This window comes from Strigops habroptila, chromosome 16, assembly GCF_004027225.2.
Source record: "Strigops habroptila isolate Jane chromosome 16, bStrHab1.2.pri, whole genome shotgun sequence".
NCBI classification, from domain to species: domain Eukaryota; kingdom Metazoa; phylum Chordata; class Aves; order Psittaciformes; family Psittacidae; genus Strigops; species Strigops habroptila.
Window position 1 is genome coordinate 5,012,598 of NC_044292.2, and position 19,756 is coordinate 5,032,353.

Genomic DNA, 19,756 nt, shown 5'->3' on the forward strand with positions numbered 1-19,756 from the left:
ATTCATTTGTTCGTTACTGAACAGGAGCAGGAGGTGAGGTGAGGCCCTGGACAGCTTCTCCTGCCCCTGACCCCGGGTTTGATGGAGAAGCTGGTAAGTGCAGGGCAGCAGAACTGTGCCTGTGCTGGCTTTGCTACCAGAGCACTTGGCCTGGTAGCACGTTGGCCTAGAATGTCTAATGAAGGCCCAGGGGAGAGAGGAGGATTAGCTTGGAAGGCAGCTTGACCCTTTCGTAGGTGTTTACAGTCATCGCAGCTGAAAGTAGATGCACACTCTGGCAGTTGCCCTCCAGGGGGATGTGTGGGCTCCGTTGCTGTGTAATTTCCCTAATCAAAGCCATTCGACCAGGTTTATTATTTGCAAAAGTAAAAAGGAAAAGTATTCCAGGCTCTCAGAACCTCCCCCTTCCCTTTTCCCTACCTTTAGTATCAATAAAAAGAGAGAGAAAACGCTGTCTGGACTTGAGGATTTCCTTCACATATGGAGAAGATTTAGCATTCTTCAGCTCCCAGCATTGGCAGCGCACAAACCTCCCCTCCTGCCTCCCCCCAGCATTCCCGGTCTGCTCCCTGTATACAGAAGGAATGCATGTGCTGCATAAAATCCAGTGGAAATTAGTGTTGAATCACAGGCACGTGGATCCTCTTGCAAACAGCTTTGATCAGTGTGCAGAGTCTTTGGGCATTTGCATCTCTGGGCTTTGTTTGCTTGGATGCTGAAGTGGTGTCCATAGGGATTGCACCTGCTCATCTTCTTGGGCCAATTCCCAACGGGATCAGCTATCCAGAGTTTGGCTGCCGCTTCACGGGGACTGGCAAAAGCTTTGCTTTTCATGTGCCTTTCTCTTTTTCCATGGAGCTTTTTGCCTCGCAGCTCTCCTCGCAGAGGCCTTTCCATTGCTGGGATCAATTAAATGCTCACCAGGGACTCTCTCTGTGAGGAATCTTTCCTTTTCTGGCTGGCTTTGAATGTCACACCAGGGCGTTCAGCTGTGCTGACCTTGCTGCAGTAGCTCCCAGGGCAGGAAACCTTTCCCAACCCTCCCTTCCTGTCTCTCCCCCAAGTCAGGCCCATGCTCTCTGCCCGTCATTCCATCTGCAACGCTCTCCCAGGGCTCTTATGCAACTGTTGGGGTTTTGGTATTCTTGGCTGGGAGCACACGGCTCCAGGGGAGAGCTATGAGGGGGTTGGATGGGTGGGGGGAGACAGATTTCATTCTGTAGCTCTCTTGACCTTGCTTAGCCACACAGAGAGGAATTTCTTCCCCTGTTCTCTGGAAGGAAGAAGCATCACCACTGTTTTCCATATTTCTTACGGTCCTTTACTTTCATGATGAGGCTTCCAGGTTTTTCCACTCGGGTAACCCACCGCTGTGCCCGGGTTGTGGGGTTTTACACTCCCAGTTGCATCTCTAGACGTGGGTAAGGGGTAACTTTCAATAGCGTGTTGGTCCCCATCTGATTTTTCCTGGGGAAAGGAAATTTGCTTGGCTGTGATTTGGGAAAACAAAGCCTCCCCCCCACCCAACCAACGCTTTGAGAGGCAATGAAAGCAATTAGTGGTGTCAGAAGACCCAGGGAGGGTGTGATGGTGAGTGACTGAGGGCTGGGCTGACGCAGGCACGCCTGGGTGGAGAGCTGGACGTGCTTTGGGAACAGAGGGTTATTGACTCCATCTCCAGCTGTGTTTCGTTAGCTGGAATCATAACCCACAATATTAATCTCTAACAATGTATAAAGGGAGCCCTAATACACGAGGCAGCTCTGCAGCACCCTCAACACTCACCCTTGCAAAGGCTTTGGGAGTTGGAGAAACGTTTTGCTTTCTGGTTACACTCATTAGAGAGAGGAGAAGCGATATTCTGTCCAAGGGGAGGGGAAATCCTTCTGTTATAAAAGGGAGGTGCAAGCTCCGAAGAGGTTTCCCCAGAGCTGAGTCAGTGTTTGTCCTGACAGCAAACATCTTTGCCTCCTCTCAGGCACGGAGGAGGCGGTGGAGGGTTCATGCAGGGTAGGGCAGAGCACCCATGCGATAACTGCAGCAGGGTTTTGGCTGGATTTCACCCACAGATGTATTGTGGAGAACAGGTCCTCAGTGAGGATCCATCCTCCGTTCCCCCTGCTCTCAGGGGTGGAATCTGTTCCTTATACCACCTTCTGCCTGTACTCCCTGGGCCAGGGAGCTGGCAGGCAGCCTGGCTTTGCTGGGCTGAGCTATGAGATGTCTTTAGTGCTCCATGTACTTCATCTGGGGGTGCTGCTCCTGCACTAGCAGCTGTTGGCTCTGCAGCTATGGAAAATGCTCCTTCTGACCCGCTGGCCACAACAGCCCTACCTGTGTAGGGAAGCCAGCTGGCAGAGCCCACCTTCCCCCTTCCCTTCATGTGTGTAGAAATGGAGCTGTTTAACAGGGGGAGCCAGAGTCCCAACCTGCCTGATGCTCTGCAGAAGGTGACTTACTGATTGGGTTGTTCTCCCAAGCATCAGACATCCCAGTGAACATCAACAAGTCAGGAAGCAGTTTGCTTTGGAAAATACTCAAACCTTCCTTTATAGGGCTCATGCTTCAATCCCTGGCAGTGTTCAAGGCCAGGTTGGACACAGGGGCTTGGAGCAACCTGCTCTAGTGGAAGGTGTCCCTGCCCGTGGCAGGGGGTTGGAACTGGATGAGCTTTAAGCTCCCTTCAACCCAAACCACTTTGGGATTCTGTGAGATCACTCTAATGACACTGTCACACAAAACCAAGCTTTTTTAATGTGAGATGATGAGGCTTACATCAAATACCTCTAAATCTTAATGTACCTCCCATTACATAGTGATGCCACTGCAGCTCTCTGGGTATATTCTTGCACATAACACTGCTTTAAGTACACTGCGTGCCAGGTGATGGTTGATAAACCTGAATCTGCCTGTTGGTAGCTCAACATTCTGCTCAGCTCTGTAGGTACCGCCTGTCCCATACACTGTCTGGGCAAGTGGCAAAGGGCTTCAGCAAAAGCCAGAGTCACAGGGATGAGTCTGTGCATGGAGAGTGCTTCTCACAAATGAGTGTGTTTTCTTTGCGGCTTGGACCAGTGCCCTTTCAAGTCAATGGAAAGACAATTGATTGTAGCAGGTTCTGGCCCAGGCTTCTGGCTACCTTTGCGCTTAATTTAAAAGTAATGTGTATCTACTGTGAATGCCTCTAAACAGATTAAGCAAGTGCAATTGATTCAAAACTGACTGTAGATGAACATAAAAGGCAAAATTGATTAGCTCAGTCTATTTTAATTTTCTGGGAATGGGGAAAACGTCAGAAATAAATAAATAAAATGCCCCAAACCTAATGGCACAAACACAAAATAAACACAGCTTAAAAGAAAGGCATTGCCAGTGCTGGAATGCAGGTGTTTGCAGGGACACTGCTCGGAATAGAAGTAGTACGGGTCATCTGTGACCAGAGATTGCTGCAGGTGCACATTCTCTGTTCCATTCATGTTTAAGGGAAGAAGCTCTCTGTGTGTTAGGTAATATCATAGAATCCCAGACTGGTTTGGGTTGGATGGACCTTAAAGCTCATCCAGTTCCAACCCCTGCCACGGGCAGGGACACCTTCCACTAGAGCAGGTTGCTCCAAGCCCCTGTGTCCAACCTGGCCTTGAACACTGCCAGGGATGGGGCAGCCACAGCTTCTCTGGGAAAAGTCTGTGCCAGCGCCTCAGCACCCTCACAGGGAAGAGCTTCTGCCTCAGAGCTCATCTCAGTCTCCCCTCTGGCAGGTTAAAGCCATTCCCCCTTGTCCTGTCCCTACAGGCCCTTGTCCAAAGCCCCTCTCTGGGTTTCTTATAGCCCATTTAGGCACTGGAGCTGCTCTAAGGTCTCCCCTTCAGGAGCCTTCTCTTCTCCAGGCTGAACCAGCCCAGCTCTCTCAGCCTGTCTTCATATAGATATCTATAGATACATACATACATATTTGTATATTACGTATATAGGCTTATATCTCTGTGTGTCTATATATAGGTGTATATGCGTGCAGCAGCTTTAGGTGTAAGAATCCAGTTTCCAGAAAGGAATAAGCATTCTGAGGAGCAGGGGAGGGGGAACCTGGGTTCCTGGGCTGCTGAGCTGTTGCTCTGGGTTCGGCGCCTCCCTGTTTGCTGCACTCTCACTCTTGTTAGAGCTGATGAGTCCCTGGGCAGTCACTGAGACCTGGTAACTGCTCGAAGGTACCGTAATGGCCATAAAATGATTTTTAGTGTCTGCTCAGTGCTGTTCTCTTCAGGCTGCGAAGTCACAGCAGGGAGTGAATTGTGATTATTTTGAAGTGGAAATTTGCACACCCCTCGCCTCCCCCTTTAATTGTTATGATAAATTGCAACTTCAGAAATATATATAAAGCTCTGGCATGATAAAGCTCGCGCTGATATATGTCCTAGCTGTTCAGCATGACTAAACTCTGGTGCACATACTGCCCTCCTTGCCCTTCCTCTCCTTTCTCTCCTCCTCCTTGCTGTCCTTTTGACGCTGCTAGCTGGAGTTACTAAGATGGCTTTACACAGAGGGTAAGCTTGGTGCACATTCTGGAACAGGAAAGGGGGCAGGGGTGGAAATACCCCCAGTATGCAAAAAGTATTTAAGGGTAGGAAATGCATGATTTATATTGCATGTTCCTCCAGGGAGCAGTCAGTGAGAAACCTCTTTGCACAGGGCCCTCTGTGTGGATCTCTGCTACTGTGGGGGGAGCCACAGGGTGAGGATTTGCTTGGACTCACTGCAAAGCCTCTGCAGCTTCATCCAAGTTCTGTACTTGGGATACTCAGAGGTGTAGGAGCATTCACCTTGTTGTTGTCTATGGGTATGTTTTTCTTCTTTACATCTCTCCCAGGAAGAAAGTGTGTGTTGTTTTCCTTGCATCCATGTGTTTTCCCATTTCTAAGCCAGTCTGGCCCATCGCTCCTTTCTCCCTTGGGTGTCTGCTGTTCACAGACAGCTGTGTTCCTGGCTTGGACGTGCATCAGAATGGGAAGCTAATGTGCTTCCTTGGGGTGGTGCCTTCCAGATGGATTTAGCCAATTATCACAGCGATTAGGGCTCCCCTTAATGACCACAACTGGAATTTATTGATGGAGGTAAACAAGAAGTTTTTGCTTTGTATTTGGGCAAAGTTCTTCGTTTGTTTAATTAAACCAGCCTGGGCTCTTCCATCACTTGGCCTTCCTCCGTCCTCCCCTGCAGATCCCAACTGACTCCAGGACCATTCGGCCAGGTTCATATGGAAAGTTGGTGTCCATGTTTCAGAGACACGAGTTAGATGTTACTCTGCGTTTACTCCACCTATTCTGCACACCTTTCTCCCTTGCTGAGGACATGTTTCTTTTCTATGACTTATCTTATGCCTGCATACCTGTATGAAGAACATGCAGGAAACTGTTCTTCACTTCCCCTCGCTGTGGTTCCCTTCCCAGTTTCATGCTTCTATTTGTTAAAATGCTGAATTCTGTGGGGCAATGACATGATGGTCTCCTTGTGTTTCCAGTGTACATCTTCCACTTGTATTATGGCTGTCTTGGTCCGTCACAGGTCAAGCTAAATACCCCAAGTGTTAGAAACATGTTCTATCACAGTGAGAGCTAAACCCCATCAGGCTCTAGCTTAGGCTGCACTAGGCTTGTATCTTCTTGTGGGTCAGGCTCAGACAGGGCAGGGACACATTAATCTGTCACACATTCTCACTACCTGCAGGCAGGGAGGTTGGGGTCATGTTGTGTCAGGTTCTGCACACAAATACACATGCAGTGGGAAAGCAGCTTTTGCCTCCTGGGAGTTTTCCTGCTGTTTATTTGTGTCGTGTCAGAAGTGAGTTGCTGAGGGGAGCACACTGCCAGGACCACCTAGGGAAGGTCTGCACAAGGCAGGACCTGCTGGCTTCACCTGAGCATGCACATGAACAGTGAGAAGGAGCCTCAGTCATTCAAGCTGGATTGATGTGGGCTGTTCACTGGTGTGAGGGGCAAACCTGCTGATGGCTGGCATAGGCAGTTTTCCTTTGCAGTCAGAAGTGGTCTGGATTATCTGGATCACGTCCTCTGTGGGCTACTAGCAAACGCTCAATTTAATCATTTTGCTATGTTAATGTGCAACATTTGATAGGAAATATTCTGGAGAGAGAGATCGGTGCCTAATTCCGCTGCCATCTTCTTTTCCTGTTGGTGTGGATGAGGTGCAAGCCAGGAATGAAGAGATGGGAAGAGGCTGGAAGTGCATGGCTTGATTAGATAGATCCTAGATATATCTAATATATCTATATCTATATTAGATATATCCTAGATCCAGATATAGACATGCCTCTGCTGAAAAGCCTTTTGTGAAGTGAACACAGCCTTTGCCCAGCCAACATACCAGCCTGAAACCTGCAGTGATGCCATTTGAGGCTGCCTGGTTCTGCATTGCCTAACCACATTCTTGTTTTCTTCTCTTTTCTTCCTGCCCTCGCCCATCCCACCTAATTCCATCCTGTGGCAGAACCGGGGTCGCCTGGCAGAGAAGAGGACGATCCCTTTACCTCCAACCAGGATCCCAAAGAAAGAGCTGACCTCGATTTTCTCGCATAGCGACGACAGCGAAGAGAGCGATAAGAGCAATGGTCAGCACCCTGAAGTAAAGCAGGAGGAGGATCTCCATATCAGTATCATGAAAAGAAGGTAAATTCCTGCCAGAGAGTGCTGCATTGCAAGAGCAAAGACAGAGAAAACTGGGCAGCAAGTGACCAGCCTTTTGTGGCTGCCAATGGAGTCACCTCCAGGGCCTGAATTTCAAGTGCAAATGTCACATTATAGCTCAGAAGGAGTAGTTGGCTTCTCTTTTCTACTCACTCCTGTTTGGGGTGAGTAGGGTTCTATGGGGCCTTGCGTTTGCACTAAAGGTGTCTGGATTTGCAGACTGTAAGTTGTATTTCACTGTCTGTCCAGCATTCTGTGTCTTTGTGGCTGGTGAGGCCAGTGAATTCCATGACCAGGAAGTCATCTGTGGGCTTTTTACATAGCTGTTCGAAAATACACAGAGGTGTTTGGGTCCAAAGTCCTCCAAATTGTGATGTAATATAAACTGGATAATTTGGTGTTGGGGAACAGAGTTTGGGAAAGAGGTAGCAGCACTGGTTATATCTTACTGACTACAAGTGTCAAAGAGTATAGCTGTGTCTCACTGATCCTGAGTGCCTGTGTAGTCTAAAAGTAGAAGTAATGGAGTTGCAGTAGGAATGAGTCACTCAGATGCTGGGGCTCACCTCAGTTCTCATGTATTTTGATGGTGTCTTTCTCAGTACCAGATACATTCAGCCTGGAATCATGCAGGGTTAAAGGAAGAGGGGAAGGGTTGTTTTGAGATACATTCAGGTAACTGTCACTTGGGCCTCAGTGCCCATAATATTCAGCTGCAGAATTTTGGCTTCTCTCATCCCTCTGAAAAAATATGATGTTTAGAAGACCTGTAACTATAGGAAAATAAATACCTGAAGGCTGTGTGCCTCAGCCTCCCATGCATATCATTGCCACTCATCTTGATTGTCATCTTCCTCTGATGCATAAAATCACTCAGATTCTAAGACAAGCCCTATAAAAACAGAGGAGTGGAAACCGAAGGCATGTAATTGCTTTTCTTATGTTTTATGTGTTTCTTGCTCCTGAGCAGATAAGCTGTTTTCCCCCCCCTCCTTTGCCTTCCAACAGATGCTGGTACATTGAGCAACTGAGAGCTTGAAAGTAGGGAGACAAAACGGTAACCAGCCCCTCTCGTAAAACCCACCTGTAATTAAAGTGTGGGGTTATCACTGCAGCTTTGGGTCCTCATTCTTATCATGAAACCAGATGGGGAATGCATGTGCACAGGAGCCACAGAGGAGAGGGAAGCCTCCTCCTCAGCTTTGGTGACCTGCCCTTCTTCTCCTGCCCCCTTTAATTATGCTTTTAATGCTGCAGAACGGCAGTGCTGGGTTGTCTCATTAGGAAGGAGAACCACACGCTCACTGTATAATTGATATGCTGGGCCCCCCAAATACAAAGTGCTCTTATCTTCAATCTTTAATTACTGTAATTGCTTTGCCTTGTTTATTAGGAAATGAAGGGAAAATACTTAATAGTTATTAGGCAGCAGTCCCTCAGCTAACCATGGCTGTGCTTTCCAATCAGTTAGGCTCAAGGTCTCTTGTTTAAGCTTTGTCTTGATTCCTTAGAGGAGGGCATAATTCTTACCGGGTAGCTTAGGCTCTCCTTGCTTTCGTGCAGTTCTTCTCCTTTCCATTTTCCTTGGAGCTCCGATAGAGTGTGTAGGGGAAGAGCTGGAATAGCTGGGGCAAACAGGGGCAGGCAGCTTGATGAGTGCAGTAACAACAGAGAAGGAGCACGTAATTCAGTGCCCAGGCAGGGAACATCCACTGCTCCAATCCCTCAGCATTCCCAAGCATTTTATCCCTTGCAAATGGGTCTCCCAGCCCTCCTGTCCCAGACTGGCCATTTCCACTGGCTCAAAGGCATTGAATGGAGCGGGATGTGACTCCAGTCCTGCTGAGGAGCGCTCTCTGCCTGTTCCCAGCATCATTATAGGGTGGAAGGTGTGATGGGGCTGGCTCCAGGGACAGCAGCAGCATCATAAAGGCCAGACAGCTCACAGACATGACAGCTGGGGCCCGGCAGAGACAGTGCCCCATCTGCTTTCTGCTGTTAATTCACCTGTTGTATCCTCCCCGATGGGTGATGGATTGGGCTGAGGTTTTATTGTCTCCCACTGAGAGGAAGAAATAGGTTAAACTGTGATAGTAGAAAACAAGGTCAGGGCCTGAGCAAACCTGTGTTTTCCTCTTGTTCCCCTGGATGGCCCTCGTGCCCACCTGCATTCACGTGCCATTACAAACACTTGCATTAGTGCTTTGAACAGTGTTGCCTTTTCTTTCGTCTCCTATTCCTAATTTCCTTTATATTGACCATTTCCTTCTGTTGTTGGCAGGAGGGAATGCTTGCTGCTACTTTGAGGTCTGGGCATTTGTGAAGAAAAGAATCTGGGGATTAGAATATGAGTCAGAAGCTTAGTTTCTTGGCTCGTCCCTCACCATAGCCTTTGACAGTGATTTTCTGTATGATCTTAGGCCGTTGCCCATGGTAATGGCCTTCAGAGGAGGTCTCAGGCACAGAAAACCTGCCTTATGATGTTCTTGCAGCCCTAGAAAGGAGCAAAGACCTGGAACTGCCACTGAAGCCAGTGCATTTCAGTGCATGCCAGCTCATTTCACAGCCAAGTCTTTGTGAATCTGTGTCTCTCTGCTGACACAGACTGTAAGCACCCAGCTCTGGGACAGCGTTGCAGAGGAAAATCCTTTTTCTTTAGGTCAGATTTCTGGTTCCTGGAGATCTGGCTCTTTTACAACATTGCCTGCATGCACCATTGCAGCCATGTCACCTGTATGGTTATTTTAGTCCTAATAATACTGACATAGCTGAAGTGGTTCAAGAACTAGAACAGCTTCAGTTAGAAACCTTGGCTTCGTGAAGCCTTTTTCCTTACAGACTATGAACTGAGCTGCCTCTTCCCAACAAGATGTACTAAAAGTTACAGGATCACAGAACAGCAGCATGATTTGGGTTGGAGGGACCTTAAAGCTCATCCAGCCCCAACCCCCTGCCACGGGCAGGGACACCTTCCACTAGAGCAGGTTGCTCCAAGCCCCTGTGTCCAACCTGGCCTTGAACACTGCCAGGGATGGGGCAGCCACAGCTTCCCTGGGCACCCTGTGCCAGCGCCTCAGCACCCGCACAGGGAAGAACTGCCTAAGATCCAGCCTGAATCTCCCATTTGAGTTTGAACCCATCTCCTTGTCCTATCGCTACAGTCCCTGATGAAGAGCCCCCCTCTGGCCAGAGCTGCTTTTTTGTTACTGCTCTCTGGTTTATCTTAGACACAAAATAAGCCAAGCAGAGGAAGTTTGGGACAACAAATCCCATTGCTCTACAGTAGTTTGGGGAGCATTAACTTCCTTACACTCATTGGAGGATTCCAGCCAACACTGATAGGGGCATTACCTCAGAAAAGCCCACGAGCTTCTCCACACGGAGGTTCAAACTGCCTTTAAGGATCTCCGTTATGTTACCCCAAGAAACAGTGTGAGGCCAGCGTAACCACAGAGTAAGGTTCAGCTGGAACAGTGAGATCCTCACACGCTGTTGGATTTATGCCCAGCATTGTCTTATGGGTGTATGAATTTAATTTGTATTTTAAAGACTGGCATTTTTCATTACTATGGGAGGGGAAGAGAGGGGGGGAAATGTAATGATAGCATCTGAGATTTAAACAGGGTAGGTTGGGAGCTGCTCACACAGAGCTTTAAGCCCCCAGCCAAGTGGCATGGCTTGGCTAATAATAAGAGGCAGTAAATACTGAAGTACCTGTTTAAAAGGGTGGAATTTTTTGCCCTTCCTCTGAAGGAACCCTTTGGGATATCATTGTACACTGAGCTGAGCACTGGGCAGGATACAAACGGGCTATAGCAATAGGGCATCCATGGCAAAAGTGCCTTGGAAATTCTTCTGTTAAGAGGATTGGGAGCAAAAGTAGGAGCAGATTCTACAATGAGAATCTGTTCACAACGGGCTGGCTTCCTTGCTAAATATTGCTCTGAAATGAGAGCAGTTTTGAGGAGCAATGGAACTTGTCCTATAACAGGGTGTCTGTGCAATGGGAAGCAGATTTCTGGAGAAGCTCACAGTGCCCTTAAATCCTTCCTCTGTTTTTTATGTCACTCCTCACACCCCTCCAAAGCTTCTGTGGCCCTGTCAGCAGCATGACACGCATGGCATTAGTGTTATTTCAGACCAGAGCAGAGCATTTGACATGAAGGTGCTTACTCAAGGAGTGATGGGACGCTGTCTCCTCACCCCTATTCACACATGAACGTGGATAGAGTCCAGACAGGGGCAGGTTGCTCTCCCCTGTCCCCCAGCATCCTTCACCTCACAGGCTGGTTTGACAGCAATTCTCCTCTCTGTGCCCATTTTCTAATAGTGAAATTACTGACCTCCACTAAGCCTTAATGGCTCGTGGCTGTCAGCCTTTCCACCGCCTGCCTAAGTGGAAAGCTATTTCTTACATCCCATCAGGCTGCTGCTCTTTGACTCCCTAATTGATTGAAGATCAAACCCAAGCACCCCCCCATTATATTTGTCACAAGCACCTGCTTGGAATTCAGGGCTGTGAGGTCCCAGTGCCCTCTCAGCTGATGTGCAATACACACAACACTGCCTTTACCTTCCTCCTCTTGCTTGGCCTCTATCTGAATGGCTCCCAGACAGTCCGCCCTGTGTGACAGCCCTGCTCCTGATGGAGCTGTTCCATGGCAGGGTATGCCACACAACACTGCTTTTTACCTGCTGCCAAAGCCAGAGCATGTCTGGGGTCTTGGCTCAGCTGACAAGCTCTTCCAAGCAGTGTGGAGCTGGAGAGAAACTACACACATGACAGAGCAGGGCTGTGGGCTCCAGCCGTGAACCAGGCTCTTAGATTAGATCCGACAGCCCTTCTTCTAATTGCCACGACTCAAGGGGAGGGAGGCAGGGCCCCTCTTGTGGCTGGAGACATATTCTGCTGCTTTCTGACACTTCTTACACAGCTTCCACTGGTTATTTTCTGTTAATCCCGTCTTCCTTCCTCTGCGACCCTTTATTTTCTAGTCTCCCTTGTCTTTCCTCCCTCCTTTTTCTCTGGGCCATTCACCACTTAATAACAGTCACTGTATTCAATAAATATATTAAAGAACCCTCTGGGAAGCAAAGGCTGGACTTGGTCCAGAGTGCCAGGAAGCATGTCATTGCCCTAATGAGGACATATATTTGAGGGGGGAGAGAGGGAGGGAAAATGGCTACTTACTTCCCAGGGATGCTGCAGGATAAAACATAATAAACAGCAAGAAATCCCTTCGTGCCCAGGAAGGAGATACAAGAAAGCAAGGTGGAGTGTGAGGGTGAAAGCAAATGAAATCTTGACCCACAAGTGCTCTCTGTTTCTCCTTGTATCTGACCCTTGCAACATCAGTTCCATGATGGGAGAATAACCCAGATGCCCCAAGTCCAGGTCTCAGTCATGCTGCAATCTTAAGGCCATTCTTCCAGCCATCACGTATGAGGTTTCCTGGAGGAGCCAACCCCTGTTTATTGCCTGCACAAGCTGCTTAATACTGGCTGCTGCCTGAAAATAGCATGGCATGGATATAGGGAGACTGTGGAAGCTGAGACACTGTGGGCAGAGTAGGGAGGAGAGAGGAGCTGGCTCTGACCGTCCAACCAAGCAGCCTGCTTCTGTTTGCACCTGCAAAGAAACCTTCCCAATCTGCAGCATTGTGCTTTGCATTGCACGGGCCCCACCGTGTGCCTCAGTGCACCCTGTTTCCATGCAGGGTGGTGGTACCTGGCCTGACCCAGGGGACACTGGAAGAAGTTGTTCCCTGTGAGGGTGCTGAGGCGCTGGCACAGGGTGCCCAGAGAAGCTGTGGCTGCCCCATCCCTGGCAGTGTTCAAGGCCAGGTTGGACACAGGGGCTTGGAGCAACCTGCTCTAGTGGAAGGTGTCCCTGCCCGTGGCAGGGGTTGGAACTGGATGAGCTTTAAGGTCCCTTCCAACCCAACCCAATCTATGACCCTATAATTCTATAATCTCTACTGAACACTTTCTAACTGCTCACAGTGTGTCTGAGACCTTGGGTTGCTGAGGAGGTGGGAGAGACACAGCAGCGGTAGCACCTGTGCTTGGTGATGGCTTTTATTTCTCCCCCTCCTTTTCTATTACTAATTTGCAAGAGACTGGCTCTTGGTCCCCATGCTCGATACAAGCCAAGGACGGGCTTGTGTAGCTGATAGTTTGCAAATGATTAGTAATTTGATTTCAATTGGATGAATAACCCCTTACAGCAAGATGTGCATTAGCCTCAGGAATCTAATTGGTGATAACGGCGTAGAGATGGGGAACGAGTGCTTGGTTCTGCTCCTCATCCCGCCCTCCTCCCACCCCAAAAGAAAAGATAATGAGAATTTAATTTCATTCTCACCTATCCATTTGTCTAAATATGGGTGTTTAATTATCCATCTCGGCAGATAGATGTTTCTGCCTCCGTGTGGATCTGAGCTATTCCCTTGGTGTGAGGTGTCCCCCCCTACTTTAACTCCCTGATGCCGTGTTCTTACACTTGGAGGTTTAGCTGTGCTAAGTCTCATTATGAGATGTGCCTTTGCCTGACTCTGGGACCACGCTCTGCAGTCTGCCCATGTCAGTACCTGCAGCAGACCATGAGAAGTTACATCTTGTGGAAGGCTGAGAGTTTAACATAGAGGCTAAACCCCAAGTGGAGATCCCAGAGCCCAGGCAAGCTCCTGCTCTGCTCTCAGGTCCCTTTGCTGCCTGAGCACATCATTGCAGCCCTGCTTTGAGAGTCCAGGATGAAAAACACTTTTTACCTGCCAGGTAGTGTTATAGTAGGTGGATTCTACTGCATGTTGTAAGCGCCAGAGCTGAGCATCTGTGGAAGGGACAGGCATGTAGTTAGCTGAGCTTTGGTGGTGCAGCAGAACAGGGGGACTCTGCCCCACTGTTAGGCTCTGAATGTTGCTTGCAGGAAATCCATGTTGCCTCCTGAGGCCCATGGGGCAGGTTACCTTGAACACAGGTTTTCTGAATTGCAAACTTTTCATCAGGAAAGGGATCGTGGAGTTCTAATCAATCAGAAACATGGCTTTTAACACATATATAACTCAGCATAAACAGGAGAAGCACAAGGTTCCTTTCCAGCAGTTTAATTTCCAGCTGGTCCCGCGTGTTCATTGCTAGGCAGTGTTTGGAGCTCTCCCCAGCATCTGATTTGCACAGTGCAGGGTGTTGAGCTGGAATTAAAGGGGGTTTATGAAGGTTTTGTGGATGTATTGGAGGGAGCAGTGTGAAATCAGGCTTACCACCCAGTTCCACTCTGTTGTGAGCAGGCCAGACCCTTCTGGGCCTGTTAGTCCCATCAGGGCTTTGGATTTGCTTTGAACTTTGGATTCAGAGCAACTTACCTGGAAAGTCCAAATGTTGTCCCAGAGTTTGGCCAAACTTCAGTTCATGGAAATATTACTCAATGCCCCAGTTTGGTCTGTTCTTTCAAATGTCTGGAGTTTAACTTTGAAGAACAACTGTTACTGCTATCAGCTCAGTAGCTGGGAAGTGCCTATTCCATTTCTATTGCAAATAAAATGCTGGGAAGATGGAAAGCTGCGATAGGTCTTTTAAATTGTTGCATATGAGGAAGAAAAATAGGAAAAACTAGGAACAGGTGGAATTACTGAGTAGAGCTCTGAGCATAGCTTCGTTGGTGGAAGTTAATATCTACTATAATGTAACAATCCCCTAAAAGAACTACTCAGAGAGCAACCAGACTGCCCTTCTGAGAGCACAAAAGGGATCACATTAGTAAAACTTGCGGCACCATCATGTCTTGGATGTGAAATTGTTTCCGTGCTAAGAGTTGTTTTCAGTTGATTTCTGAGCTAGGCCGAAGCCGAGGCACCCATTCAGGAAGGCACTTAAACAGGTACTCAAACCTGAGTTAAGTCCCATTGACTTCCCTGGTCATGCTTAAGTGCTTTCTGGCCCAATTCAGAGCACATTCAAAGAGGGAGAAAGGCTCTCTTTCACTTCAGCAGGTTTTAGATTAGGCTGCTTCTGCAGTCAGATGGTCTTCAGCTACACACTTGCTTTTTCTAGTTGAGGACATGGGCAGGAATGCTGTTGGGATACACAAAATGCACAAAAGTACATTTGGCCTCTGCTACTTGTCATATTTTCAGCCACTTCTGTTTAATGCATTTGGGAACCTACATCTGTAGGAGCTGATCTGTACACACAGCTAAGAACCAGCATGTTCACTGCCCGATGCTGAGAGATGTGGGAGTGGGTTTGTGCAAGGATCCGGGCTCAGATGGATGGGATCCTCATCCATCATGTTGACATGGAGAAACAGTGGTGGTCACAGACCTCCATGGGATGGCGGGGGGGTTCAGTGCTCGAGTGGAGACACCAGACCACAGAAGGTCAAGCATCTGCCTTAGCCCTCTGGGTTGGTGTAGATGCTGTCTAGTAGCAAGGGGGGAAAAAGCAGAACAACAGCAAAACTCCCAAGTCCCTTGGCTGCTCTGTGTTAATTCAGAACATTGTTCATCCAGAAGCTGCTGTTCCTGCTTGTCAGCAGCAGAGTGACAGAATATGTGAAATTAATTTCCGAGGTGGGAAATGGCTAATAATTTATTTACAGCTGGGGCGGGTGCGGAGGAGGGAATGCAGCGCAGCCACATTTGGGTTTCCTTCATGAAATGTCAGTGCTTAGCTCTTGCTGCTTCCTCTGGACGTGCCCTATTAGTTGAGACAGCATCCTGCAGTCCCCACACCTATTAGAGAGGCTGCATGCACCAGGGAGGAGTTCTCTCACCGCTGTACAGCTCACCTGCAGGGCTCATTTGTAGCAGCGGGTCCTGCTGGGGACATGTGCACTGTGGCTCCTCACAGCACCCCATGGCTAAGAAGGTGGCTGTAGTTGTGGTTGAGGACCAGGCAGAGGACCCATGGGTGGGTTGTTAGGAGGGAGGAGATCTTTTAAGTGGCAAGAGATGCAGTGTTGAGCATGTGCCATTGACCTCTCTGTTTGTTTGTTAACAGGATACACACCCACTGGGATTTAAACATCTCCTTCCGAGAGACCTCTTGCAGGTACCATTTTGGGGCACCCTCTTTGTATGGTAGGCTAAGAGTTTATGGTATGTTACTGGCATATGGATGCTGTTAGATGTAAATGAACATTTCTGTCAGTGCTGTGGGGTTTTTTTTCTTCCTCTTCTGTTCCTTTTTCTCCCCTTAATATCCTTCCTTTTGTTTTTATTTGGGGGAACATTGTGGGGGGAAAGAGCCTTTTACGTTGGGAGAAAGAATTGATTAGATTGAAGAAAGCCCATTATTGGTTTTGATATGTTTGCTTTAGTTCCTTTTTGGAAGCATGCAGGGTTGGGGTGGCCCAGATCTATTTCCTGACACAAGAAATGAGAATCTGCATCTCATGTGCAGAAGTGATTCTTTGTGCAAAAGGCCTATTGAAGGCCAAAGTGACTGATGCTCCAGAGTTGCTCTGGAGTTGTGTTTAACCACATTAACAGTGCTACCTGTAAAGGTGGGCCTGTGACTGCAAATGGCAAGAATCACTGGATGAAAGATGCTTTGGATAATATGATACCCCTGGGACACCCTGGTCCTGCAGAAACGTATGCATGTGGTCATCCAACTGCAGCGTTGAAGTGTTGGAGCCAATAGGACCCTGCATTTGGCACTGTGAAGTATGACTGGGTTGAAGTACAGCTGCAAAAGGGCAGTGCAGGAGGATTTACAAGTGGGTGAAAGTTGACGTTCAAATAATGACAAGTGTTTTACAAAGCATAAATAAAAGAAATGAGATAGAAGCCTGAATTGTGAGAGGAGAAGGATTGCCAGTGGTGGATCGGTTTTAAAGTCTGGTTTCCTGCACTCACAGATACCCTAAGAAGGTGGAAATTCATAAATGGAAGATACCCAGTTACAAACATGAATATTCCTTTGTGATTTCTGGGTTGGTTGATATCCTGAGCATGGTGCGTTTTCATTGATAATAGTCACAAACTTTTCTAATCCTTTAAAAATGTAGCTGCAGAAACTTGCATTAAAAGAAGAAAACTGGCATTTTGAACCTTGCGTTTTATGCTGAATGGTCACATCAGAGTGAAATGGTTGAGCCTGGTACTGCTTGTTTCCTCCAACAAGCAAACTTCATCTGTGCAGCATAGAAAAGAGATAGATGGGGTGTAGAATAGTCCAGAATCTGGTTCTGTATCTGCATCATACCCATGTGGATACTGTGGAATTCAGGGCCTGCTCCATTGGATCTGCCTGCAAGTAGCAGTCCACTAAGAACATTTTTGTTTTGCTAAAAGTAGTTTCTGATGCTGTGTGTGAACTTTCTGTTCTTCAAAACAGTAGGAAAATATTACTACTACTACTACTGGCACCAGCACTGCATGCTAGACACTACACAAACATTGAAGTAATGATTCGTGCTCTGTAGAGAGCAGATTGTCTGCACAAGGGAGTGCAAATAAATTTATCTGATGACTTTTGTGACAAGACTTAATGTGTGTAAGACTCGGTGCAGCAAATGTAGTGTTGACTTAAGAGAACATTGTTTAAGAGCTTTAGGGAGATGTACCTATCCTTATTGTGAGTGATGTGGGCATCTCTGTTGTATCTGCAAGCCTCAGAATGTTTTGCAAGTGGAAGCATCAGTGGTAGGAGCAGATAACATTAGAAATTACTTCCATCTCCATCACATGCCCATCAAGTGCAGTGATAACAAGTTCTGCCCCTGTTCTCTGTGCTCCTCCCACAAGAGTGAAGTTGAGCAGCAGAGAAGTGAAGGAGAAGTAGTGTCTGTGATTTTAACCCATTCACACATACCCACTCCCTCCCTACCCCAGGGACAGGGGTATTGTTGTACCTGAGGACAGGTTGGGCTGTTGTGTTGCTAACACTGGTGCATGAAGGTTATAGCCTGAACAGTGCACGTGGAGAGACAAGTCCCTCTCTGTTTCATTGAGTACCGGAGTATGAATTATGTCCTGGCATCCCCATGAGGCTCAGGGGAGGCAGTGGCGAGTGAAGGGTGGGAAAGCTGCACTGATTCACACTCCATTAGGGAATGAATGAGGGCAGAGGTATTCACTGGTATGTATGTAAGCACAGACTTTGGCCCTGAAGCATAAACCCCCATAATTCCTAAAATTTACTATGTTAAGGACACAAAACCCACCCGGATCAGTGAGCGTCTAGAAGCCCATCTAGAGAGCACATCTCACCCAGCACTCCTGTAAAATCCAGCCGAGGGAGGGGGTTTATATGGCAGCCTTTAGAATAAAATCCCTGGTTTGTTGCTATAAGCTTTTGGGACTCTAAACCACAAAGGAATGGATTCCTTCCAGGCAGAACCTTGCATGATAAATTTCAGCCCAGAGCAGAGTTTTACAACTGGGTTATAAACTCCTGAAAGACAGAGCTTTGTAATGGAAGCGCTGACACAAGCCTTAATTAATAGCATGTGAAGCAGGATCCTGCACAAAGGGTGCAAACACCTTTGGAAATGAGACTCCCTGTCTTAAAAAAGGAATAAAATCTGATCTTCCAATGCATAGAATAAAGTAACGGTCTGGGTTTTATATCAACAAGTGCACTTCTTGAGGTTCCTCACCTTAACTGTTTGTTCCCTTCGGTTTAGCTCTCTCCAGGCACAAACATTGGTAGTTCCTCCTGGGAATAGAGGTTTTGCAGGTTAAACAGTCCAGCTATCAAAAATCATTCATCTAGTTCAGAAGAAAACAACATATGATGTGCTGTGTGCCAAAGAAAGTCATTTGTATATGTGTTGGTACAGACAAAGGTGGTATGTATTTAAGTGACCTACATTGTCACACAGTTCTGTATATAGAGAATACATCATGGAGTGGCAAAAAGGTTTAGCTGACCCTTGTTCTCAGTGCCCTGTGTAGTTCAGCACATGGGAGTTACACAGGTCGCCCCAAAGCCATGCCAGGACATCACTGTGATGTGAATACACACCGTCACTGTGCTGCTTTAAATCAGGCAGGGCTGAGAACTGCCTTCTTCATTCACCTGCCTCTTCCTCATAAGTTTGTCTTTGATCTTCCTTTCCAAGTTGTCAGAAAATAACCTGGATTCATTTGATTCCACCTTGGGATTGCTGTCTGCATTGTCCTGGATAAAAAGGCATTTAATTGGGTACAAATCATTCTATATGCAAAGAACCAAAAGCTCCAGGTAGGAGAATTGTCCTCAAAGGGGAGATTAGGATCTCTCTTTGTCTTGCCAGGTGCTTTGCTCCCTTCCCTTTTAAGCTTGGAGGTTAATAGAGGTTTGAGGTTTTGTTTATAGCTAGTCTTCCTTGAAAATTCCCTTTTTAAGGTAGAATTCTCTTAGATGGACACGTCATTCCTGGAATAATTTGCTGAAATGTGTGAAAGTTGCTCAGTAAGTGATGCACTTCTGTTATTTTGCAATGCTAAACACAAGGTTAAAGCCTGGTCTTTGCCACAAGATGCGTGCTCTGGGCTGCCCTTGATTGCAGTGTCTCTCACAGTTGCTCAGCACCACGGGCAGGATTTACCTTCCTGAGGCTGAGGCATCTCATGAAAATAAATTGTGGCCTAAAAAGGAGTTCCAGGCAGGAACAGGATTTTCCTTCTATTTGTTGCCACTTGATGTCCTGAGGGAATTGCAGGGAGGTGAGTGAGGAATAGATAAGAGGCCATGCATGTTAATGCCATGCAGGGATGCAGCTCAGGGTGGAATAAGCATTTTGCCCACCTGAGAATTTCAAGGCACTGACAGTGCAATTAAACCATCCCTGTTTCCAAGGAAGTGGAGAGTTTTTCACTGGTGTCCTTGTTAAAGATGACCTGGCTGGTAGCAAAGAAGATGCTGTGTAATTTGGTTCAAGCTGCACACAAAGACAAGGAGCAGAGAATTGAGCCCCATGCTTTAGCTTTGGGCTGCATGATAAGCAAGCCCTGACAGCATATCCGAGGCAGCATTTCTGTCTTCAAAGTCCTGTGCTGGTGCAGGCTTAAACCAGTGACAAAGGAGAGAGGCAGGAGCATGCCACATGAGGGGACACAAAAAGCCAC

At 47.5% G+C, this 19,756-nt stretch overlaps 1 protein-coding gene across 4 annotated transcripts in view; it reads left to right on the forward strand.

The window, feature by feature from the left end:
* SAMD11 (sterile alpha motif domain containing 11) overlaps positions 1-19,756 on the forward strand; it is a 112,674-nt gene that overhangs the window by 26,256 nt on the left and 66,662 nt on the right. For 3 of the 4 annotated variants that reach the window (XM_030507684.1, XM_030507685.1, XM_030507687.1), the window contains exons 3-4: positions 6,502-6,680; positions 15,699-15,749. In XM_030507684.1, coding sequence (XP_030363544.1) covers positions 6,502-6,680; positions 15,699-15,749 — 230 coding nt within the window. The remainder of the gene's footprint in view (positions 1-6,501; positions 6,681-15,698; positions 15,750-19,756) is intronic. The other variant, XM_030507686.1, reaches the window with a different exon arrangement.